Here is a 25,739-nt window from a genome sequence, read left to right as displayed (position 1 = left end):
AATGAAAGAATCTGAACAGAAACAAACGTGATGTGTCCTGAAAGGAGAGAGAGGTTATAGGAGAGCAGCCAGTAGGAGAGTTAACACAGCAGCAGGAGAATGATAGCTTGAAGTTGCTGGCTGACCGGCCCCCCTGTGAAGTGATGGGTCTCCCTGCCGGGAATAGAAGTTACCTGCTTCGATGCTCAGTTCCCTCCAGTCTCTACCCACTAGACTACAACTCCCAGAATGCAGCGCAGCAGCAACACAGCCAATCAGCGGCCGACTTCCTCAAAAAAAAAAATAATAAATATGTCAGCAAACAGCCTGTTTTGATTAAAAGTTAGACGGCCTGGGGGGAGATTTCCACCCTGCCCCCCGGCCCAGCCCGCCCCTGGTGTGGGATGTGTTCAGAAGTGCCCTGGGTTATGAACACAATATGGACTATAGGTTTGTTCATAAGTCGAAGTTGTTCGTAAGTTGTTCGTAAGTCACAACACAGTCACAAAACAGTTGGAACCCTGCGTTATTAAGTGTAACTGCCGCCTATGCATGGATGTGTGATGTTCCAGGCACTTGTTATGTTATCTGGGGCATAGCACGGCAGTGTGGGATGTGTTAGGAAGTGCTCGAAAGGTATCCAGGATCCACGTGGAGCACAAGTGGCCGGCATTTGAGGCCGTACGTAAGTAGCAGACGTTCATAACTCGGGTGTTCGTAACTTGGGGACTGCCTGTAATTAGGGAATGATGAAATAAATCCAATACATTAGCAAACATTAAATACATAGAATGTGATGTTAAAGGATAAAACTTACCTTCATATAGTCCTTCCGCAGGACCTGAATAATGGCAGAACAGGTCTTTGGAATAATGATTCCCAGAGCCTGAGGGGAAATCCCAGTCATAAACTTAATATCCTGGGGACTTATCCCCATTGCCAAGTACCACAAGGTGGCAACGAGATTGTGCTCGGGAGGGATGGCTTGCCGCATGCAGGTGTCTTGCTTGGTAATATAAGGGGTAAGCAAAGCCAACAGACAGTGAAAAACGGGGTCCGCCACCCGGAGATGATTCCTGAAATCATCAGGATTTTCTGGAGCTCCCACAGCAAAGGCATGTGAGAGAATTGGTCATGATTAAGTAACCTATTCTTGGTCCATGAACTCCTCCTCCCCCTGTTCATGGACTGGACTTGGGTCAAAGCAAGAACTCTTACACCAAGCCCAACAACGGCACAAGGTCTCCGTCAAGAACTTAACCGCAACATGGCTAGAAAATCAGAAAGGACCTGAGCTGAAAATCTGAAATGAGTGGACAAGAACGCACTGAAAAACAGAACCGAACTATAAATAGAACACACTGAAATACAGGAACGAACTGACAACATGCACTGAAGAACAGATACGAACCCACAAGCACAAACTGACAAGCAAGAGACCGACAGTGCCACCAATGGGAGAACCCTTTCCTGGCAACAACACAGCATCCTGACAGGAGGATAGCAGGGTCAACCAAGGATCGACTTGGGCACGTAATCACTGACCACAAGCTGTAGCATCGTAATCACCCAGTGTGCAGGTCCTGACGACCAACACTAATTATCGATAAATGACAACATTTGTATATACTTTATGGCACTGAGAGCACTGCGATGTGGAAAGAAATACTGCTAGGTTAAAGGAGAATCCGCCTATAGAAATATATCATCTATCATGTGACACATCACCCATCCAGTCTTTTTTCTCTATATAGGCCTACCACATTATACGGACCATTTTTCGTTTTCCAAGGCTCTGATGAAGAGGAAACCCCTCGAAACACATCAATTTTTACAATTTTATGAAATGAGAATATTGTAATTTATTTATTCATGAACACGTAGTATTTTGTTTTTGTATATACCAATTTCTTTAGAATAAACTTCTTTATTTTTATTCATGCGTTAGGTCACGCGCCTTTTTTCTTCTTTCATACACAGCATGGTGTCATAAGCCTAGGCCAATGACCAGACAAGAAGCAGGAAGTGGGCTGTATAAGGGATTTACTGGCAGAAAAAAAAAATGTTTTACTATCCAAAGAAACAACAACAAGGGCAGAAGATTTAATAGATGGAAAGTTATAAAAATGACTGAAGTCACTTATTCTTTCCTGGTGACGCCCCTCCTAATCTGCTACAGAAGTGAGGCTTGACATCCCTGCAGTATTCCCAAAACTTTGAAATGACTATTATATACTGTACCAGTGGCGGTGCATCTATAAGGGCACACGGGCACTGCCCCCTCTCTCCTGCCACCCCGTTCTATCACCAATAGATAGATTTATGCATTGCATGAATCTATCTATGACCGCCACTGCCACCCCCTATTCAGGCGCCTGGCTCATTTTCGGGGCCCAGGGCGCCTGAATTACAGCGGCGTGGAGGTTGTTTTTGAAGCACCTGATTAGAGCCATAGGCTGTGATAGGCCTCAAAAAAGGTAAACAGGGAACGCTATGCTTGGCGCTCGCAGTTCCCCCAGCTGTGTTAGAAAAGCGAATGAACATTCGCTTTCTAACACTGAACCGCCTCTCTGCCAATCAGGTGCTCGGGTTTGTTACCCATCCTCTGACTGGCTGAAACGACAGGCGCTGTGATTGGACGCCTATCAGATGTCCAATCATAGGAGAGGATGGGAGGAGAGGACGGCAGAAGAAGACATTGAGGACATCACCTGCCGCCATGACCCACTGCCCCACTGTGACAGGGTAAGTGCCGGGCAGACGGCGGGTGGGGGAGGCACAGTGGCAGCATTTGATGGGCACAGTGGGAGCATTTGATGGCACAGTGGCAGCATTTGATGGCACAGTGTCGGCGTTTGATGGGCACAGTGGCTGCGTTTGATGGCACAGTGGCAGTGTTTGATGGGCACAGTGGCTGCATTTGATGGGCACAGTGGCGGCGTTTGATGGGCACAGTGGCTGCCTTTGATGGCACAGTGGCAGCATTTGAAGGGCACAGTGGCTGCATTTGATGGCACAGTGGCTGCGTTTGACAGGCGCAGTGGCTGCGTTTGAAAGGCACAGTGGCTGCGTTTGATGGTATAGTGGCTGCGTTTGATGTCACAGTGGCTGCGTTTGATGGTACAGTGGCTGCGTTTGATGGGCACAGTGGCTGAGTTTGATGGCACAGTGGCTGCGTTTGACGGGCACAGTGGCTGCGTTTGACAGGCGTTTGATGGGCACAGTGGCTGAGTTTGATGGCCCAGTGGCTGCGTTTGACGGGCACAGTGGCTGCGTTTGACAGGCACAGTGGCTGCGTTTGATGGCACAGTGGCTGAGTTTGATGGGCACAGTGGCTGCGTTTGATGGTACAGTGGCTGCATTTGATGGGCACAGTGGCGGTGTTTGATGGGCACAGTGGCTGCGTTTGATGGCACAGTGGCAGCATTTGAAGGGCACAGTGGCTGCATTTGATGGCACAGTGGCTGCGTTTGACAGGCACAGTGGCTGCGTTTGAAAGGCACAGTGGCTGCATTTGATGGTATAGTGGCTGCGTTTGATGTCACAGTGGCTGCGTTTGATGGGCACAGTGGCTGAGTTTGATGGGCACAGTGGCTGCGTTTGACGGGTACAGTGGCTGCGTTTGATGGCACAGTCGCTGCGTTTGATGGTACAGTGCCTGTGTTTGATGGAAAACAAACGTAGCCACCCTCTAATGGGAAATGGGACCATAGCAGCAAAAAATTGAATTTGAGGATTTGGAGGAGAGTAATAGAAGGGACTTTTTTGAGTTAAGAATACATATTTGGCTATAATTTTTTTTTAAATCAGAGTTTAGTGTCACTTTAACTTTCTTGATATAAGGAGCCCCTGACATCATGTACTCCATATTCAGTAAATAAAATGCTACAGAAAATGCTCAGGGACTCTGGACATGTAACAGGAGATAGTCAGAGACTTAACACATACTATAGGAGTTATTTTAAACTGGAGAAATTCTTCAGAAGACAGTCATAGACTAGAGACCCATTACATGAGACTATTAGAGATCACTGCTATTACTGTCCATTTACTAATCAGTGATTCCACATTTGTGCTTAAAGTGGAAAAAAGTCCCCCCCCCCCCCCCCCCTCCTATCTATCTTGCCTAACCTGTATAAAGAATATGTGTTTTTGTATAAAGGTTATGCAGGAAAGGTAGGATGGGGGGGTTATGCAGACATTTTTTAAGAAAAGTTAGAATTTCTTTCCATTTTAATGACACCCTTAACAATAATCCCATCTAATATTTATTTTAACAAGACCAATTACAATAGACCTGAAAATAAAAAAATACATAAAAAAAAAAAAAAAAACAAGGATGGATGACACAGAAAAAAATAAGACAGTGTGAAAGAAACTTTATTGTCTTTAGTAAGCACCTAGGTAAGGAAACAAATATATAAAGAAAATTTCCCCAATGAGGACACAGACAGCAGTGGTTCCAACCCTTCTACACTTCATACAAAACTAGATGACTTTAGCTAATTTTTAAGTGGTCTATTCATAGATGATTTCCCACAAGAATCACGCAAACTTTATCCAAGATTCACATAATTGGATGTCCTCCTCTAGCTAGATAGGAGAACAGACGTATCATCATGATGGATGTGAAATTTGATGATGAACTTTAGGATTTCTTCTGTCGTGGTCCTCTGAGGTTTACCAGCAGACATGCTTCTCCTCAGCTACGAGGTCACCGTAGACCTCCACCTCGCACAGGGTCAGGCGTTCACTGCGCCCCGGGATCACCACGCTGACATATTGACCCTCCATTCCATTACAGCAGAAAATTGTCGTAGGATCAGAAACTTGGGTGACCGTACCGCACCTGTGGAGAACAAACAAGGATCAACGGAATGATACAGAAAATACACTTGTTTAATTGTAGGAGGTTTACTAAAGGCGCCCAAAGTGTTCATTAACCACTTAAGCCCCGGACCATGTTGCTGGCCAAAGACCAGAGCACTTTTTGTGATTCGGCGCTTAGTCATTTTAACTGACAATTGCTCATTCATACGACGTGGCTCCCAAACAAAATTGACGTCCTTTTTTTCCCACAAATAGAGCTTTATTTTGGTGGTATTTGATCACCTCTGCATTTTTTATTTTTTGCGCTATAAACAAAGAAAGAGCGAGAATTTTGAATAAAACAAATTATTTTTTACATTTTGCTATAATAATAATATTTTTTTCCCTCAGTTTAGACTGATATGTATTCTTCTACATATTTTTGGGGAAAAAAATCACTCGCAGTGAAGGGGTTAACCACTAGGTGGCAGTGTAGGGGTTAAGTGTGTTCTGGGGCGTGTTTCTTACTGTGGGGGGTGTGTGGCTATGTGTGACACGACACTGATCTCTGCTCCGATAACAGGGAGCTATGATCAGTGTGTCAGGGCTGGCTTAGCCTTTCCTTCTCTGGGCTGGCTGCTCAGCTGTCGGATAATTGCCAGCTCTCATCTCTCTCCACAGTTACCTAGCTGTTCCTGATGATGCTCGTCTGACCTGCCTACTTAAAGCTGTCCAGCTCCCTTCACCTCTGCCTTCGCCTTGGTCACATCACAAGAAACCATCTCCTGCGTACCTGGTTAAAGACGGGCTTGCTGACATCCTTTCTGGCTCCTTATCCTGCTTGCTGTTCCTTCACTTGGATCCCTGACTCTGGCCTGGCTGACTACCCGATCTGGTTATTGAACTCTGGCCTGGCTGACTATTCGATCCGGTTACTGGACTCTGGTTATGCTTTGACTATGCTTACTCTATTTACCTTATTATTTCTATTTAATAAACAAGTGTGATTTAATTGTACTTCTGTCTCGGTCTGATTCATGGTTTCTGACACAGTGACACTGTCACTAGGCAGAATGGGGAGATGATTGTTTACATTAGCATCTCCCCGTTCTTCCTCCCTGTGAGACGATTGCGGGTATCCCCGCGGCGATCATGTCTGCGGGACCCGCGATCCGACTCACGGAGGTTACAGCCGGCTCGCGCGTGTGCCACCGGCAGTGCGCACGCGATGGCACAGCTGCAAATTTAAAGGGACGCACAGGTATGCCCATTTGCCTGTCCATGCCCTTCTGCTGACGTACATCACGTGCGCCAGACGGGAAGTGGCTAACCACTTGCTTACGGGGCACCTAAACCCCCCTCCTGCCCAGACACATTTTCAGCTTTGAGTGCTGTCACTCTTTAAATGACAATTGCACGGTCATACAACACTGTACCCAAATTACATTTTTATCATGTTTTTCCCACAAATAGAGCTTTCTTTTAGTGGTATTTGATCACCTCTGTGTTTTTTATTATTTGTTAAAAAAATTATAAATATTTGTGGCAATACACATGGATCTCACATTGGGTCACCACCTGTGAAAGGCTTTGGGGTTATAATGCCTAAATCAGTAAGTTTAATATCAATGTTCCTATATAGATATTGGCTTGTGTCGGGGGTAATTCCCCTCACAGTCATCAGGGGGGAGGCTCCCCCCGGTTTGTTTGAGCTATCCTGGGGCTAAGACGTTTGGGTAAGATTCTGAAAATGTTGATATGTATTGTAAACATGTCTTCTCCAATTTTTGTTGTTGTTACTGAAGGTCACTTCATACAGTTTTTATTGATTTAATTGTGGTTTATGTATATATCCTTAGATGTATGTATTTCCTGAAGAAGCTGAGAAGCGAAACTAGTCGAAATACCTCACCTTCCCCATGAGCTATTGATTTGTTGTATTGTGAATTATTTTTATATTCAAATAAATTGAGACAAAATCTTTTTACACAATTTCTTTTCTCAATGTGTTCATATGTTTAATGCGCTGATGTGTTTAATGTGCTGATTTAATGTTCTAATGTTTTAACAGTCCCCCTGCTCGCATTCTTTCTTGATATTTCTGGTTGGAGACCAGAATTTTCAAATACCTATTCCATGTGCACAGCGAATGTCATCATTCAACATCACTGTTGCGGCTTGGAGATTTATTTTGGGAGGGAATCTCTTTATTTGTTTCTAGGATATACACTCACCGCCCACTTTATTAGGTACACCTGTTCAATTGCTTGGTAACACAAATTGCTAATCAGCCAATCACACGGCAGCAAACTGAGCATCAGAATGGCAAGGAAAGGGGGTTTAAGTGACTTTGAGTTGTTGGTGCCAGGCGTGCTGGTCTGAGTATTTTAAAAACTGCTGATCTACTGGGATTATCACGCTCAACCATCTCTCGGGTTTACAGAGAATGGTACGAAAAAGAGAAAATATCCAGTGAGCGGCATTTGTGTGGAGGAAAATGCCTTGTTTATGTCCGAGGAGAATGGGCAGACTGGTTCCAGATGATTGAAAGGAAACAGTAACTCAAATAACCACTTGTTACAACCAAGGTCAACAGAATACCATCTCAAAACATCAAACCTTGAAGCAGATGGTCTACAGCTAAGAACAGGAAACTGAGGCTACAATTCACACAGGATCATCAAACTTGGACAATAGAAGATTGGAAAATGTTGCCTGGTCTGGTTTTCAGCTGCCACATTCAGGTGGTGGGGTCAGAATTTGGCACATGGATCCATCCTGCCTTGTATCACCAGTTCAGGCTGGTGGTGGTGGTGTAATGGTTTGGGGGATATTTTCTTGGCACACTTTGGGCCCCTTAGTACCGATTGAGCATTGTTTAAATGCCAAGGCCTACCTGAGTATTGTTGCTGACCATGTCCTTCCCTTTATGACTACAGTGTCCCCATCTTCTGATGGCTCCTTCCAGCAGGATAATGCACCATGTCACAAAGCTCCAATCATCTCACCACCGGACAATGAGGTCACTGTACTCCAATTGCCTCCACAGTCACCACATCTCAATCCTGAATCTATGCCAACAAGAATTAAGGCAGTTCTGAAGGAAAAAGGGGGTCCAACCCGGTACTAGCATGGTGTACCTAATAAAGTGGCTGGTGAGTGTATATATAGTGCTAGGCCCTACCACAGTGTAAGCCCCCGTACACACGGTCGGACATTCTGCCAACCAAATCCGTCGGATTTTGTCCGTCGGATTTTGTCCGTCCGATTGTATCCGAAACTGTTGCATACACACGGTCAGACAAAGTTGTCGAAAAATCCAATCTTTCAGAACGTGATGACGTAATTTTGTTACGATGGGACTACGTTCAGGCTAGTAGCCAATAGCTTTAATGTAGGAATTTGATCTGAGCATGTGTGGCACTTTGTCCGATCGGAATTCTCTACACATGATCGGAGTATGTCCTATCAGACCAGTTTGTCGGAAAATATTTCCAACAAGTTGGAAAATTTGGTCCGACGGATATTCCGACGGAAACAGTCCAATGCATAACACACACAATCGGATTATCCGACAACACGGTCCGATAGGACACATTCCGACGGATTCTCCGACCGTGTGTACAAGGGCTTAGAAGTAAATGGCACACAGGGTTCTCTTTGATGCAAATTGTGGGGGCTCCAGAATATCTGTTCTGAGCAGAGAAAATTGTCTTTCCAGTCTTCTTCGGTTTTTATAACTCTTATGCCACGTACACACGATCGCACATTCCGACAACAAATTCCATTGGATTTTTTCCGACGGATGTTGGCTCAAACTTGTCTTGCAAACACACGCTCACACAGAGTCGGTCGGAAATTCCAAACGTCAAGAACGCGGTGACGTACAACACGTACAGAGAGCCGAGAAAAATTAAGTTCAATGGCCAGTGCTGCTCTTCTGCTTGATTCCGAGCATGCGTGGCACTTTGTGTGACGGAATTGCCTACACACGATCGGAATTTACGCAAACGGATTTTGTTGTCAGAAAATTTTAGATCCAGCTCTTGAATTTTGTGTGTTGGAAATTTCAATGGAAACTGTCCGATGGAGCCTACACGCGGCCGGAATTTCCGACTACAAGCTCCGATCGCACATTTTCCATCGGAAAGTCCGATTGTGTGTACGGGGCATTAGATTGGGTTCTGGAGTTCAGAGACTTCAAAGAGCTGAGGAAAGGAAAAAGCCTCTAACCCTGGGTTGAGGTATTAATGAAGGCCAGCAGACTGTGTCTGGGACTGACATTGATTTAGGGTTCCACCCGGGAGACAAAATGGTCCCTGTCCAGCATCAAGGGAGTTGGATAGAGAAGCAGGGAGCTGCAAGAGAAAGAGCCGAGAGGTGCAGGGCTGCACATAAGCACAGTGGTGCTAAAAGGTGATGTGAGGGACCAGACTTAAAACCTATGCTTGAGGCCTGAGAAGTAGTTCTGTAATGGGAAGCCAGGAGGCTTGATATACATTTTATTTGTGTTTAATATGATGGTGGAAACCCCTGTGAGGCCAACCCTTTTCTAAGCCCTTGTATACACGGACGGAGAATCCGTCGGAATGTGTCCTATCGGACAGTTTTGTCGGATAATCCGACTGTGTGTGGTCTCCATTGGACTGTTTCCGTCGGAATATCCATCGGACCAAATTTTCCAACTTGCTGGAAATATTTTCTGACAAACCGGTCTGATTGGACATACTCAGATCATGTGTAGAGAATTTCGATCGGACAAAGTGCCACGCATGCTCAGATCAAATTCCTACACCAAAGCTATTGGCTACTAGCCTGAACGTAGTCCCGTCGTAACGAAATAACGTCATCACGTTCTGAACGATTGGAATTTTCGACAACTTCGTCCGACCGTGTGTATGCAACAGTTTCGGACAAGATCCGTCGGACAAAATCCGACGGACAGAATCCATCGGATTTGGTTGACGGAATCACCGACCGTGTGTACAAGGGCTTAGAATGTTTACTTTCTCTTTAAATATATTCATAGGTCAAATTCAGTCATGCAGTAATGTCTCTTATTTTGGGTTCAGGGTGCTGCATAGGACCTTTGTCATTGGGCTTTTATTTGCATCAGATGTGTTTTTTATTATAATACAAGTCTATGAGAAGGCAAAACTCTCTTGAGTTCAATGCAGACCAGAAAAAGGTCACCTGTCAATGAATTCTGAATGATCTCTGAAGCCTCTCAAACTGATGCCATCGACACAAGCCCAAAGCCCATTGACACAGGTAACCGTACAGTGTCCTGTCCCCGTGGTACTCACACCGGGTTGTTATTGTCTGGAGAATTTCCAATTCGGACCTCAGCGCCCATCAACCGTTGCATTAATTCATCTGATCGTCCAGTGACTACAACGACATTCACATTGTATTTCTCTTTCAGGTCTACCTTCCACCAGGGCGATGGGTCTCTATTTGTGTGGGCACAGGAGCCATGATTCCAGATGGTATCTGTCACACCATCAATGGCGTTGTAAGCTTGACCAATATCAAAAACTGAACTCTCCGAGGCTTCCCCGCTTCTGGCGATATCTGTGGCTGAAAAAAGAAAACAAAACACACTCAGTAATTATACATCGTGTACAAAGTATTTCCATTGTTCTAAAGGGGCCTTCACAAAAAAAAGAACTGTAGACTGCAATGGTGTCAATAATTTGACTGAGACAGTGGGATAGATTTACTATAGCTGGAGAGTTCAAAATCAGCTTCCGGGTAAATTTAGGGGTATACTTATTTTAACCAAATAAAAAATATGGATCATGCAAATTAATTTTTATATTGTCGGTTTTTCCACCTTTTTCTGTAGGTACTTGAGACCCCTATGGTCTCCTTAGTCACAGAGAGGTGGCATCTGATTGCATGCTGGCATCCCATATAGCATTGGTGGACATCTTGGGCCAGGAAGAGTCTAATCAAGACCCTGGCACCCGGGTTTGGTGCGCATTTCATGTTGTGATTAGAGTAGGGACAGGTCACCCATCTGTCAGGGACAGTGATTCACATCAGGGAGAGGTTCCAGACAGGTAGGGGAAGTGCAGGAACATGCCATCCTTCCTCGAATTCTCCCCACTTGGATATGGATCAGCCAGGCCACATTCTGCCCCTCAAAACTGACGTTGTCAGCACACTGGAGACCTTACAATGCTACTCCTCGCAATTTCATCCTGTAAGTGTTGCCAGTTGCTATCACTTTTAGGTTGGCTCCGTTCCCTTGCAGGGTCCTTGGGGCCAACCTTACATGCATGTTCCCACACAGAATTGCACCTAAACGTGCCGCTACTTCACACACAGGCAGCGGAAACTGATTGCTGGTCATGCATACACTTGCATCATATGGTGCTAAGGGCAATGAGATATCTTGTGATTTTTTTTGATCATGGATACATGATTAATGCTTATAAATATGTTACTACCAGATATTACCATTTTAGAAATTGGCTCCATGGAAATGTGCATTTCTATGTATATGAGATTTTAGTGTCTGTAAACATGTATCTATGTATCATTAAATATTTTACTATCCACCGTTCTATTCATTTTGTTACCATGAGCTTCATATAAAGTCCCAACCTTTTTTGCTGCTTCTATGCTGCTTTTCCTGCTGCATTTTTGCTCCTTTTTTTCTCCTTTTCCTCTTTAAAATACCTGAAGGAGTTCTTTTGATGACCTACCTGCTGCCATAAGAGTGTATTCAGACCCTCCTCCTCATCTAGTGCACCAAAGTCATTTTTATGTACTTTTTTACCTTTATATTATTCTTACCTCCAGGTGGAGGGCTGCAGCACCAAGCCAGACCCAACGACCCCAGGAAAAGCAAAGCCACCAAAGTCTTCATTCTGGAGGAGAAACCAAGACACAAAGAGTCTGTTACTATAGTATGTTACACGAGAAGGTGATTCTGCATCTCTTCCTCAGTATCATCTCTTCTTTCTCTGGTACTTCGAAATACCTTTTCTTAGTATTAAAATAAATTCTCTTTCGATCAGATCTGTAATTTCATATATAGTGCCATGAAAAAGTATTCACACCCCTTGACATTTTCCACATTTTGTCATGTTACAATCAAAAACGTAAATGTATTTTGTTGGGATTTTATGTGATAGACCAACGCAAAGTGGCACATAATTGTGAAGTGGAAGGAAAACTATAAATGGATTTCCAACTTTTTTTTTAACTAAATATGTGAAAAGTGTGGGGGTACATTTGTATTTAGCCCCCTTTACTCTGATACCCCTAACTAAAATCTAGTGCAACCAATTGCCTTCCGAAATCGCCTAATTAGTAAATAGAGTCCACCTGTGTGTAATATAATCTCAGTATAAATACAGCTGTTCTGTGAAGCCCTCTGAGGTTTATTAGAGAACCTTAGTGAATAAACAGCATCATGAAGGCCAAGGAACACACCAGACAGGTCAGGGGTAAAGTTGTGGAGAATTATAAAGCAGGGCTGGGTTATAAAAAAATCTCCCAAGCTTTGAACATCTCATGGAGCTCTGTTCAATCCATCATCCGAAAATGGAAAGAGTATGACACAACTGCAAAAATACCAAGACATGGCCGTCCACCTAAACTGACAGGCCGGGCAAGGAGAGCATTCATCAGAGAAGCAGCCAAAAGGTCCATGGTAACTTTGGATGAGCTTCAGAGATCCACAGCTCAGGGGGGAGAATCTGTCCACAGGACAACTATTAGTCGTGCTCTCCACAAATCTGCCCTTTATGAAAGACATTGTTGAAAGAAAGTCATAAGAAGTCCTGTTTGCAGTTTGCAAGAAGTCATGTGGGGGCCACAGCAAACATGTGGAAGAAGGTGCTCTGGTCAGATGAGGCCAAAATTAAACTATTTGGCCTAAAATCAAAATGCTGGTGGAAAACTAACACTGCACATCACCCTGAACACACCATCCCCACCATGAAACATGGTGGTGGCAGCATCATGTTGTGGGGATGCTTTTCTTTAGCAGGGACAAGGAAGCTGGTCAAAGTTGATGGGAAGATGGATGGAGACAAATACAGGACAATCTTATGCTGCGTACACACGACCGGACTTTCTGGCAGACTAGGTCTGATGGAATCAGTCCGTCGGACAATCCGATCGTGTGTGGGCTAATCCGAAATAGAACATGTTTCAAATCTGTCCACAAGACTCAATTCCAATGGGAAAACCGTTCGTCTGTATGCTGGTCCGACGGACCAAATACGACGCAAGGGAAGCTATTGGCTACTGGCTATTGAACTTCCTTTTTTAGTCCCGCCTTACGTCATCACATTCAAAACTAACGGAGTTTCGAACTGACTTAGTCCGTTTGTGTGTGGCCAAGTCTGTTCATTCGGAAGGTCCGTCGGAACTCCGGCGAAAGGCGGTCGGGAAGACCGTCGGATCTAGTTTGTCGGAAAGTCCGGTCGTGTGTATGCGGCATCAGAAGAAAACCTGTTAGATTCTGCAAAAGACTTGAGACCGGGGTGGAGGTTCACCTTCCAGCAGGACAACGACCCGAAACATACAGCCAGAGCTACAATGGAATGGTTTAGATCAAAGCATATTCATGTGTTAGAATGGCCCAATCAAAGTTCAGACCTAAATCACATTGAGAATCTGTGGCAAGACTTGAAAATTGCTGTTCACAGACACTCTCCATCCAATCTGACAGAGCTTGAGATATTTTGCAAAGAAGAATGGCCAAAAACTTCCTTCTCTAGATGTGCAAAGCTGGTAAAGACATCCCCAAAATGACTTGCAGCTATAATTGCAGTGAAAGGCAGTTCTACAAAGTATTGACTCGGGGGGCGCCATACAAATGTACCCCCCCCACACACTTTTCACATATTTATTTGTAAAAAATGTTGAAAACCATTTATCATTTTCCATCCAATTCACAATTATGTGCCACTTTGTGTTGGTCTATCACAAAAAATTCCAATAAAAGACATTTAAGTTTTTGGTTGTAACATGACAAAATGTGGAAAATTCCAAGGGGTATCAATACTTTTTCAAGGCATTGTATATGACACAACTGAAAGCAAAGCAAATAAAAAAAAAAACATTAATTTTTTCTAAGTTTGTGATAAACTAGATGGAACTCAGAGGAGTCCAGCTAATCTTTGGGTCTACAGGTTCCTCCACCCCAGGTGTAATGGAAATCTGCGTTACATCAGAGGGGGGCGGGGTCAGGTGACGGGTGGCCCCGCCCTCCTCATATAAGAAATGTCAGGCGCCAGGATCCCCGCAGTGTCTCCTCCGGTGGAGACAGACGATGGATGGATTCGCTGTACTGGAGGGAGAGATCACCCATCGCTGGAACAGATCAGCCATCGCTGGACCCTGAGAGATGATCGTCCGTCGCTGGATAGCAAGAGTGGATTACCACAGCTGGAATCTTTTTTAAATTTTTTTTTTTAATAAAGGACTTTTTCAAAAGTGTGTTTGTCTTTTTTAAAATTTTTTACACTTTCTTTGTGAAATGGTAGGGGTACTTTTGTACCCCCTTACCATTTCAAACAGGGGGGGGCCGGGATCTGGGAGTCCCCTTGTTAAAGGGGGCTTCCAGATTCTGATAAGTCCCCCGCCTGCAGACCCCCACAACCACTGGCCAGGGTTGTGGGGATGAGGCCCTTGTCCCCATCAACATGGGGACATGGTGCTTTGAGGGGTCACAGACCCCCAAAGCATCCTCCCAATGTTGAGGGCATGTGGCCTGGTATGGTTCAGGAGGGGGGGCGCTCTCTCTTCCCCCCTCTTTTCCTGTGGCCTGCAAGGTTGCGTGGTCAGATAAAGGGTCTGGTATGTAATTTTTTGGGGGACCCCCACGCCATTTATTTTTAAAATTTGGCGTGGAGTTCCCCTTAAAATCCATAACATGGATATTTAGGGGGAACCCCACGTCATTTTTTTTTTAATTGACGTGGGGTTCTCCTTAATATCCATACCAGACCTGAAGGGCCTGGTAATTGAATTTGGGGGAACCCCACGCTTTTTTTTTTTATCAATGACCTCTCTGTATTACGGGGAGCCGACAATTCATTATAGCCACGAGTGATTTTAAATTACTTTTTTTCCTGCAGAAATGACACTTTGTGCAGGGACAGTTCTAAGCACAGGAAACATGCGCCCCTTTACAGGCATACTATAGACACCCCCCAGGTACGAAATTTAAAGGAATATTACACTTTTATTGTTTCACTTTAAGCGTCATTAAAATCACTGCTCCCAAAAAAACAGCCGTTTTTTTTTTTTTTTATCACAATAAAGTTTATTAAAGAGAATATAGTAAATACAAAGGAGTGGAAGCGTTACAGAAAATATATAACAAAAAGTAAATTATGGACATTATAGACATTAATATTTGTCGAAACAAGAACTTAGAGGTGAATCTTATGAGTACAATCACAACAGTAATTAGGTAATAACAACCAGAATATAATTATGAGCAATGATGAGTATGATCATATTATTGTGTTGTAATAGTCTGGATATGGATGGATTGATGATTCGGGTATTATAGTGTAAAGTATATGCAGCAGAGTGGGGCCTGTAATATGCAGTATAATGGAACTTTCCCAATAATATTCTATTATGGAAGTAGGAAATAGTCATGTGTACACATCATGTTATGAGATTGTGGTAGAATTGTGTCTTGCAGAAATTACGCCAGGGTACCCACATATGTCGAAATTGAGTGATAGAGCCCTTTTTGATGGCAATAATTTCTTCCATGTCATAAATATGATGGATTTTACGGAGCCAATCTCTAGTTGAAGGTAGAGAGCTTGAGTTCCAATGTAGTGGGATCAGATTTTTGGCTGCGTTGAGGAAGTGTCTAATCAAGGATTTTTTATATGAACCATATGAGAGGTTGTTTATGTGCAATAGACACCAGGCTGCGTCAAGGTTTGAATGTGAGCCTATGATGTGGTTGGTCCAATAGCGGACTTGGTTCCAGAAGGGTCTCAGGAGTTTGCAATTCCACCAAAAATGTAGAAAGGAGCCCGTTTCGGAACCACATCTCCAGCAGGTTCTGGGATTTTGAGGAGTCCAGTTATGTTTGGTGAGAGGTGTAATGTACCATTGTGTGCGTATCTTATAAGAAATGTCTTGCATTTTTGTACTGAGTGCACATTTGTGTGTGAAGAAATTTGCTTTTTCCCATTGTTTTGTGGAGAATTGGGTGTTAAGATCTTTTTCCCATTTGATTTTATATTTGTCTCTTTCAGTTTTATTTTGACATAGAAGCCATTTGTATAGTAAAGAAGTTGTTTTTCTAGTTGGAGTTTTCTTTAAATATGTGAGTTCAAATGTGGACAAGGGTCTAAGGAACTGGTCTTTGTGTTTATTGTTAGTTATGAAGTCATGTATTTGTCTGTATGACCATTCTGATAGGGGATGTGTTGGGAGTGATTTGTTTAGTTCCTGTCTAGATTTTAGGTTGTTATTGTGGATGCAATGAGTTATTAGTAGAGGATCAGAGGGGAATGTAGTGTACATCTTTGGGTTGTTAAGACCGGGTATGAAATCTGGATTATTGGCTAGTGTCGAGAGGGGTCCCGTGTCTGTTGATAATCCTAGTGGGATTGCAACTTTTTTTTTAAATTTTAGTGTATTATTAATAGTGGGGTGTTTTTTGATTGAGAGGGGTAGATTTGAATAGGTAGACCATGGTAGATGTGGAATGTCTAAGGTGGAGTGGGCTTTTTCTAGGTTTACCCAGTCCTTGTGATTGGCATGGCAGTGCCAATCTATAATTCTGGATAATTGTGCCGCTTGATAATATTTTCTGAAGTCTGGAAGTCCTATCCCTCCTTCTTGTTTTAATCTATAAAGGTATGTAAGTTTGATTCGTGGTTTTTTATTTGCCCACAGAAAATTTCTTTGTATGCGGGAGAGACGTGTGAAGAAAGATTCGGGTAGCTCTATTGGGAGGGTATGAAATAAGTATAATAGTCTTGGCAGGATTGCCATTTTTAAAATTGCGGCCCTGCCAAACCATGAAAATTTCCCTTTCGTCCATTTTTTTAGGTCTGTTTCTATTTTCGTCAGGAGAGGGAGGAAATTAAGTGAGAATAAAGAATTTGGGTCTTGGGATAGACGAATCCCCAAATAGGTCAGGGAGTTTGGTTCCCATTTAAATGGGCAATTGGATTTAGTCAATTTTTCAGTCTGTGTATCTAGGTTCAGACCTAAGGCCTCACATTTTTTTTGATTAATTTTAAAATTGGAAAGATGGTTAAAATCCTGGAATGTTTTCAGCAGGTTGGGAATTGAAATATGTGGCTGCGTGATGTAAAAGAGCAGGTCATCTGCATATGCTGCAGTTTTGTATTCCCTGTTCTGGACCTTGACTCCGTGAATCGCTTCATGTTTGTTTATGGTTCTGATTAGGGGTTCGATCGACAGGATGAAGAGTAGGGGTGAGAGTGGACAGCCCTGTCTTGTACCATTTTTGATAGAGACTTTTTTTGATAATGAGCCGTTCACTTTAATGTTAGCACTAGGGTTTGCATAAATAGCATGCATCCATTTCAGTAGATTTTGTCCAAATCCCACGTATTCACAAACTTTGAACATGAAATCCCATGCGACTCGGTCGAAGGCCTTCTCCGCGTCAGTTGACAGGAGAAGGCCTCCGACACCCTCTCTCCTCATCCTGTGTATCAGATTAATGGACTTAGTGGTGTTATCCTTAGCCTCTCGGTTAGGCATAAAACCTACCTGCTCAGGTCCAATAAGTTTATGTAGTAATGGTCTTAGTCTGTTGGCAATAATTTTAGTTAAAATTTTGAGGTCTAAGTTGAGGAGTGATATGGGTCTATAGTTTGTGCACTCTGAGGGATCTTTGTTAGGTTTGGGTATGACTGTTATGTGAGCTGCTAAAAATTCACTTGAAGGTCTACTGCCTGAAGTAATTGAGTTAAATGCAGCGGCTAAATGTTCTGATAAGGTGTGGTCAAAGATTTTGTAGTATTGGGCTGTCAGGCCGTCTGGGCCGGGACTTTTCCCATTTGTTAGGTCGCGGATAGTCTTGGAGACTTCATCTGTGGTGATCTGTGTTTCTAGGGAGTTAGTATCAGTTAGAGGTAGGGATGGCATTGTGCATTCTGTTAAATAAGAGATGATTGCTTGATCTCTAGTGTTGAACCCAGGTTGCATCCTTGTTTGTGTAGGTATGTTATATAGAGTTGAGTAGTAATGGTGGAAAGTGTCAGCTATCTTTCTAGTGTCGTGGGTAATAGAGCCTTGTCTGGTATTGTTGAAGTTCATAGTGTCTTTAAGTGCTCTCGCTAGTAGTTTCCCTCCCTTATCCCCATGTTCATAATACAGGGAATTTCGGAAGAACAAATTCCGTTTAGTTTTATTATCAAGTAGGTCTTGGAGTTCTTTCCTAGCTGATGTGAGTTCTGCTAGGCCTGAGAGAGCTAAGGATCTTTTGTGTGTTAGTTCAAGTGTGTAGATTTTTTGTGCAAGGTCAGTTATATGTTTTTCTTTCTCCTTCTTTTTTCTGGCCCCCCATCTGATCAGTTCTCCTCTTATGACGCTTTTGTGAGCTTCCCAGACCGTTATTGGGGAGGTTTCACAGGAGATGTTCTCCGAAAAGTAATCTTTTAAAGTTTTGAGGATCTGGGCCTGAATAGCTGGGTCTGCCAGAAGTGAAGGATTTAGCCTCCAATTAAAGGAGGAGGGATGGTTATCGAGTAGGCTGAGATGAGATGCAATTGGAGCGTGGTCTGAAAAGCCAATAGATCCAATTTTAGCCTTTGTCAAATTATGTATATCTCTTTGTGTGATGTAGAGGTGATCAATTCTGGTGTATCTGTTGTGGACTGCGGAGTAGAACGTGAAATCCCTTTCTGTGGGGTGCATTAATCTCCATGTGTCAATAAGAGCAAGAGATTGTAAGAGACTTTTAATTTTTTTTAAGATGGAATAGGCTATACATGATTTGCCCGAGGAGGTGTCAAGGTGTGGTTCTAATGGAATGTTGAAGTCTCCTCCCAGTATTATACATCCCTCTGCAAAGCTTTTAAGTTCGTCTACTACTAGTTTACAAAACGTTACATGGGAGGAGTTCGGAAAATATACGTTTGCCAAGGTGATCGGCTTGTTGCCTATTGTCCCTTTCAAGAATAGATATCTACCTTCAGGATCAATTAGTTGGTGATGAACATCTAGTTTAAAGTTTTTGTTTAGGAGGATTGAAACTCCTTTCGTTTTAGCCTGTGGGTTTGTAGCGTGGAATGCTCGTGTGAAAAGGTTATTCGTCAGTTTGGGGACTTGCGAGCTTTTGAAATGTGTTTCTTGTAAGAATATTATCTGCGAATTGCTTTTTTTGAGTTCATGTAATAATTTATGTCTTTCTGTGGGAATGTTTAAACCATTAACATTGTGTGATATTATGGTGGGTGCCCTACCCAGTTCTAAATATGCCATAATCAACAGCTAAGAGTTTAAAGAGGAAGAGAGAAGAGTATAAAGAGGGGGGGAGAGGTTATGTCTGAGTAAAGAGTATAGAGGCGGAGGGGGGAAAAAGAAGGTGGGGTTACAGAAAAGAGGGGGGGGGAAGAATTCAGAAAGTGAAATAGGGGTAACAACGTAGATGACGTAAGCGTTGTAACAGTCGTCTTTACGTCTATACAATTGTGAGAAAAAAAAAAACGTATAAAAGGATGAAATCCGTAAATATGCGTGGTAAAAAAGAACGTTTCTCTGTGGGAGCGTGGCGTGAACCCACTGAGAGCAGATACCTATTGATATTTACCAAATATGAGATAATTATAAGTAAAACAAAACTGTGAAATATCATAAAAATAACCGGCTCTCAATTAGAAAAAGAAAAAGTTAGATCCGGGTGGACTAGTAGCTCAGGGCCCTGAGCAACTCCACCGGTCCGGGAGACCAAAAGGTTAGCCTGTGAGTTAAACATGTGCAAGGAAAAAATGTCATGTGGACAGGTTATGTTAAGGAAAATAGAGTTATTTCCTTACAGTCTTAAGATGCGGGTGGATCCTCCGTATCAGTATGGATAAAGAATAGTAGAGATCTATAGTTCCTTTAGGATTGGGTTGTAATATGCTTCATTATCAGGTCAAGTGATCTCTTAGCTGAGAGCAATCGACCGTAACCGGGCTTTAGAAAATTGGATGGTTAGTAATGTCCTAGGGCCAATGTCTGAAAAAAAGAGAATTATCAAGGGTAGTCTTTACCTTGTGAGCTGTTGGAAGTTCTGTATAGTTGGTGGGGTAACTCGAACAAACTTTGTGTGAGACGTTGCGTCATCAGCAGGGAGAGCCGGGTTGCCGGTTGGCTGGACAACAAAGCTCCGGTTGTCTGATGTTGTTCTTCTAGTTGGTGTGTAAGTCCTCGGTGAGATTCCTTAGCTCAGTTTGCAAAGACAGAAAAAAGTAAAATCACTTATTCTGTTAAACATCATAAATAGCATGGGTGAGAGTTTGCCAATCCTTTTATGGTAAAATGCTGCCATCTTGTGGTTGAAGCAAGAAAGGTCAAGCTTGTAAAAAACAAAAAAAGTTAAGACATGGTACAGAGGTACTCTATGGCTAAGGAAAATGTTTAATCACAGGTGATCTTTGTAAGTCAGTAGGTTCTGGTCCTCGGATCAGTAAATTGCACAACTGCTTTAGCGGCTGTCTCTGATTTTACTGGATTTGTGCGGTGGGGTGGAAAGGTTAAAGTTATCGTATAGTTTCTGTTTCTTTCCGCCCAAGCCTTTCACAAAAGGCGATTTACTTGGTGAGACTCGTAAGGGGGAGGCTGGAGAGGTAACCGGGGGAGGGAGCTTGAATTCCTGATACCATTCTGGTAATTCTATTTGGTCAATTTGTAAGAAATTACAAAAAGCAGGCAGTTCATCTGGTGTGCGCAGCATGTGGTTTTTCCCATTGTAAGAAACCTGTATAGCGAAAGGAAATTTCCATCTATACTGTATGCCTTTTTCTCTGAGGACATCAAGCAGTAGTTTGACAGCTCTCCTATTTCTCAGAGTGATGGGAGAGAGGTCTTGAAACAGTTGAATTGATGTGTCATTGAAAAATATCTGTTCATTTTGTCTCGCTTTTTGGAGAATTTCCTCTTTCAATGTAAAGCTTGTGAGACAGCAGATGATATCTCGGGGTGGAGCAGGTTCAGGGGCTCTAGGACGTAGCGCCCTGTGTGCTCTGTCGAATTCTATGGGGGATTCTTGGGGCCTTTCTAGCAGCTTGTTAAAAACTGAACAGAGTACTGATCTGATTTGGTCGGGGGTGATCGTCTCCGGTATTCCTCTGACTCTAATATTTGATCTCCTTCCTCTGTTGTCAAGGTCCTCTAAATGTCTGTTAACATTTATCAGATGCAGGGAGTGTTGCTGTGAGACTTCTTCTAGCCTTTGGAGCGCTCTATCTCTCTGCTTGCCTGCCCTCTCCCCTGCTGCCATCTGCTCAGTCAGCATAAGTAAATCTGCTTTAAGGTCTGTAATGGCCGTGGAGAAGGACGATTTAATGTCTGCAGCTATCTCCATCATTGCTGCATGAGTAAGAGGGTGGTTTGAGGTGGAAGAATGTCTTACCAGCTCCTCGGAGTTCACCAGGGATTCTGTGTCAAAGTCCTCCTCCTCCTCCTCCCTTGTGTCAGCCTGCGCCATCTTAGCTTCCGACGGGCCTCTCCTTCCTTGGCCCTGGGATAGAAAAATATCGGGGATCGCCTTGTTTTTGGCAGCTCCCGGTGTCCTCGTGTGGTTGTGCTGGGGTCCCCCCTTTGAGAGTCTGCCCATGGTGCGTTGTGTCGTTCCGGAGTGCTGTTAAAGCCGTCGCTCTGTACCGGAGCTCTGTCTCAGGCTTCCATCACCCTCGTGCGCAAGGCCACGCCCCCCAACAGCCGCCCCTTTACAGGCATACTATAGACACCCCCCAGGTACGAAATTTAAAGGAATATTACACTTTTATTGTTTCACTTTAAGCGTCATTAAAATCACTGCTCCCAAAAAAACTGCAGTTTTTAAAACTTTTTTTTGCATTGATACATGTCCCCTGGGGCAGGACCCGGGTCCCCAAACACTTTTTAGGACAGTAACTTGCATATTAGCCTTTAAAATTTGGACTTTAGATTTCTCTCATAGACTTGTACAGGGTGTTCTGCGGCTTTTCGAATTTGCCGCCAACACCCAAAATTGTTCACTGTTCGCCATCATATGACTGGTGTGGTGGTGGTCAGGGACACTGATTGGTGGCAGTATGTAAAAAAAATAAAAAAATAAAAAAATTATTTTTTATTAAATTTTTTTAACCAGTTCCGGACCAGCCACCGCAGTTACACTGCGGCAGGTTGGCCCAGCTGGGTGAAGCGGTCATAGCTATATGTGGCATGTGCAGCCGCCTAGGGAGCAATGATCGGATTCACTTCGGAACCGATCAGTCTCCAGGCCCTGGCCTGGACCTGGTGATCGGTCCTGGCAAATTAAATCCGTCCCCAGCATATGTAAGTATAAACACAGCAGAAGAAGTGATGTCATCTCTACTCGTGGAACTCTTTTCCGTTCCAGAGAGAGGAGAGGCGACATCTCACAGTAGGTGCACCAACACTACACTGACACCAGTTCACATAGGTACACTTGTCACGCCCCAATCCCCCCCCAGTTAACCCCTTCACCCCCTGTCACTGAGTCACTGTCAGGTCACCTTGAGGCGAGGTGACAGATGCACACCGTAGGGATCAGGAGTGCACCACAAGGTTGTGGACCCTACGGCTGACTGCTGCGGATGGGAGACAGATCCCACTGGGGTTAGAAAGTAAGATTCCCTGGGGCGCGGAGTCTAAGAGCCAGCAGGTGTTCGCCAGCGCCTCTAGTGGTGAGGATGGACTTGGCTGCAACTGGCTCCAGGTTGCGACCCCCAGGGTCCCCCAGCTCACACCCACAGTTGGCAACAGGAGGATAGGGATAGTGAGGGACAAAGCCAAGGTCGGGGCCACAAGCAGACAGGAATAGTCAGGGACATGCCAAAAGGTCAGGATCACAGGCAAACAGGGATAGTCAAGGACACGCCAAAGTCGGTAACAGAACAACAGACGAGCACACGGCAGGTAACAGGAAGCTAACACACAAAGGTTGATCAGCAGGGCTGGCCTGCAGTGCACAGGTTAATATAGAGCTCTCTGATAGGAGCTAGGGTGGAGTCATGCCAGAGGATGGATTACAAAAGCAGTCAGGTGAGGGTCGGCTGGTCTCTAGAGATGAACACATGGAAACAGGTAAGCAAACTATTGCAAAACCATGACAGTCACCCAGTGGAGTGTTCATATTTTTTCTTTATCGTACATCACAGGACACAGAGCACCATAATAATGACTAGGTTATATGATACCTTTAGGTGAATGGACACTGGCAACCAATAGAAAGAAAGTTCCCCCCATGTCAACCCCTCCCATACAGGAAGTACCTCCGTTTTTTCGCCAGTGTCTTGAAGGTCATGGTCATAGCTGTTTGAAGCTCTTCAAAACATAATGATGTCCCAGTAAAGGGCGTTATGATCAGATCCATTCGGATGGAATGAAGACTAAAATGGATGGAACCCAAGCCTCATGGGAAAGAGAGAAGATTACTTGAGGTTTTGCCTGTAATGCAGCCTTAAGGCGTGGGACCCTGCATGATGGAAGCCTATGCTTTGTTCTGACCAAGGTGCTTTCCTGCAGGGTGCTATACTGGTCCCCCTCAATCCCCCAGATTGAGGGGGACCAGTCTCTGAAGGTCTTTATGACAAAGCTCACCATGATATGTGAATATTGGACTCCTGTTGTGTTCAGAATCCTGCAGCAGGAATGGTAAGTCTGCATTTGTTTGCAGTTTCTCTTTTTTTTTTTTTTAAAAGAGATAGAGAGAAACCCGACTGTCTGTTCTCCTGGTGGCCACTGGGAGCAGTGTGCTGTTTATTCATGCTATGTACTCTTACTCATATGGACTGCGGTTTATCCTCCAGTCACTAGAAGACACGGGTCGCTCAGTAAGGCCAATTTTTATATAGGCAGGAAATGGAAGGGTGGTCATGCCATGTGGCAACAGGTTCAGTTGACCTCTGAAGACATAGCAGCAGCCTAAAGATACTAACAAAGTGTAAGTACTTACTATGGGAGAACTATGTGTAGACAAGTCATGATTTTATACTGCATATTTACTGCTTATCCGGGGGGACTGTACAACTGAAAGTTTAAAACACCCCTGGATGGTTAGCAGTTCACTTAAAGTGTTGACTGCTCTATAAGCAGGTGCAGCATAGTATACATGCTTGCAATCTTGTTGCTTAAATGCATGTTTAAATATATACGTTTGTGAAAACATGGGCAGGTCTAGTTGGGCCCAACTTCCGTTAAGCAGGTGCTTGCAAAACCTGCTGAAACAGCACGGTTGCTAAAAATGCATGGTTACACAAGAATGCATGATTGCACAAAGATGAATGTTTTGCATAAATATACATGGTTATACATGTTTGCATAGTGATACATGATCATGGTTGCACAGAATGCATGGTTGCTTAAGCATGCACGGATGCACAAAGATGCATGTTTATTTGTGTTTGCAGAAATGTACAAGAATTTACATGTTTGCATGGAGATACATGTTCATGGTTGCATAGAATGCATCATCACATAGAGATGCATGGTTATTAATGCTTGCATAAAGATGCAGGTTTGGACATGTTTATATAAATGGACATTGATTTTACATAAAGATGCATGGCCGCATAAAAAATACTTGATCGCATGAAAATGTTTGATTGCATAAATATACATGTTTGCTTGAATATACATGGTTATACATGTTCACATTGCACTGCGGGTGCACTTGATATGAAAATAGGGGAAGCTCTGCTGATTTTGTCATCCAGTCATGTGCAGGCTGAAATGCTGTTTATTAGTTTCCTTGCATATCCCCCACGGATCTCTGGCGACTTTACTTCCAAGTGCACTTGCGGTACACTTGTGGTGCAGGGTGGGTTTGCGCTTGGTGAATAACCCCTGTAGTTGCATAAGAATACTTCACTTAGACCTGCTTGGTCACATAAAGCTGCTTGATCGTATAAAATTGCTGGATCGCATAAAAATGCCGGATCGCATATAGATGTTGGATCATATAAAAATACATGATCGCACATAAACATCTATGGTTTCATAAAGATGCATGTTTATATATGTCTACATAGATACATGTTGCATAAACAAGTTTCATAAAAGCATGCTTGTTTATTGCAAGAATGCCTGTTTCCTTGGGCACGGGTTGCATGAATGCGTGTATATAGCTCACATATTCATTCACATATTCATATCTCATATTTGCCCAAATGCATATTTGCATGAACACATGCTTGCATGGAAGCATATTGCTTAAACACATGCTGGCATGTTTTAATTTGTACTGCATTAAGAGAAGAGGACGTATTTACAAGGAGGGTGGGACTTTATATGAAGCATCGGGCAGCAAGAGAGTACTAGGATGAATATTATTAGAAAGCTAAATTGAGAACATGCATATTCCTGGTAACAATAATAAACAGTTACATACATATAATGATTAGACCATTGGGCGCAGTCCATATAAGCATATAGTAATAACAATGATATGCAATGAACAAGATACTAACAATGAAGTTAATGATAATCTTTCATGGTATAAACTCATTAAATTCCTTAATTCACCTCAAAGAAAATAGATATAGAAATAAATTCAAATGATATTGCCTGCAGAACCTATGGCCTCACTGGACCCGGGGGGATAAAATTACATAGTCGCTTGAAGAGTCTTGATAAGATTGGCATGGACACGGCAACAGTAACAGTATCTCTACGCGTTTTGTGGCTTAAATGCCACTCGTCAGGAGCTAAAAGTTATTGTAGAGATAAGAGGAGAGATAGAAAATATATGAAAAGGCAAG

At 43.4% G+C, this 25,739-nt stretch overlaps 1 protein-coding gene across 1 annotated transcript; it reads right to left on the bottom strand.

Moving 5' to 3' along the window:
- Nucleotides 1-4,343: 4,343 nt before the first annotated feature.
- On the bottom strand, nucleotides 4,344-20,227 carry LOC143997928 (fucolectin-5-like). The gene is made up of 4 exons (XM_077493748.1): nucleotides 20,025-20,227; nucleotides 11,593-11,666; nucleotides 10,095-10,368; nucleotides 4,344-4,828 (listed from the first exon to the last, which is right to left on the bottom strand). The coding sequence occupies exons 2-4, from the start codon at nucleotides 11,663-11,665 to the stop codon at nucleotides 4,660-4,662; spliced, it is 516 nt and encodes a 171-aa protein (XP_077349874.1). The 5' UTR covers nucleotide 11,666; nucleotides 20,025-20,227; the 3' UTR covers nucleotides 4,344-4,659.
- Between the last annotated feature and the right edge of the window lie 5,512 nt (nucleotides 20,228-25,739).

The sequence above is a fragment of the Lithobates pipiens genome, unplaced genomic scaffold, assembly GCF_037356315.1.
Source record: "Lithobates pipiens isolate NorthernLeopardFrog02 unplaced genomic scaffold, aLitPip1_a1.2 Scaffold_19, whole genome shotgun sequence".
NCBI lineage: Eukaryota > Metazoa > Chordata > Amphibia > Anura > Ranidae > Lithobates > Lithobates pipiens.
The sequence above is the reverse complement of the archived record's forward strand: the minus strand, read 5'-3'. Positions and strand labels throughout refer to the sequence as shown.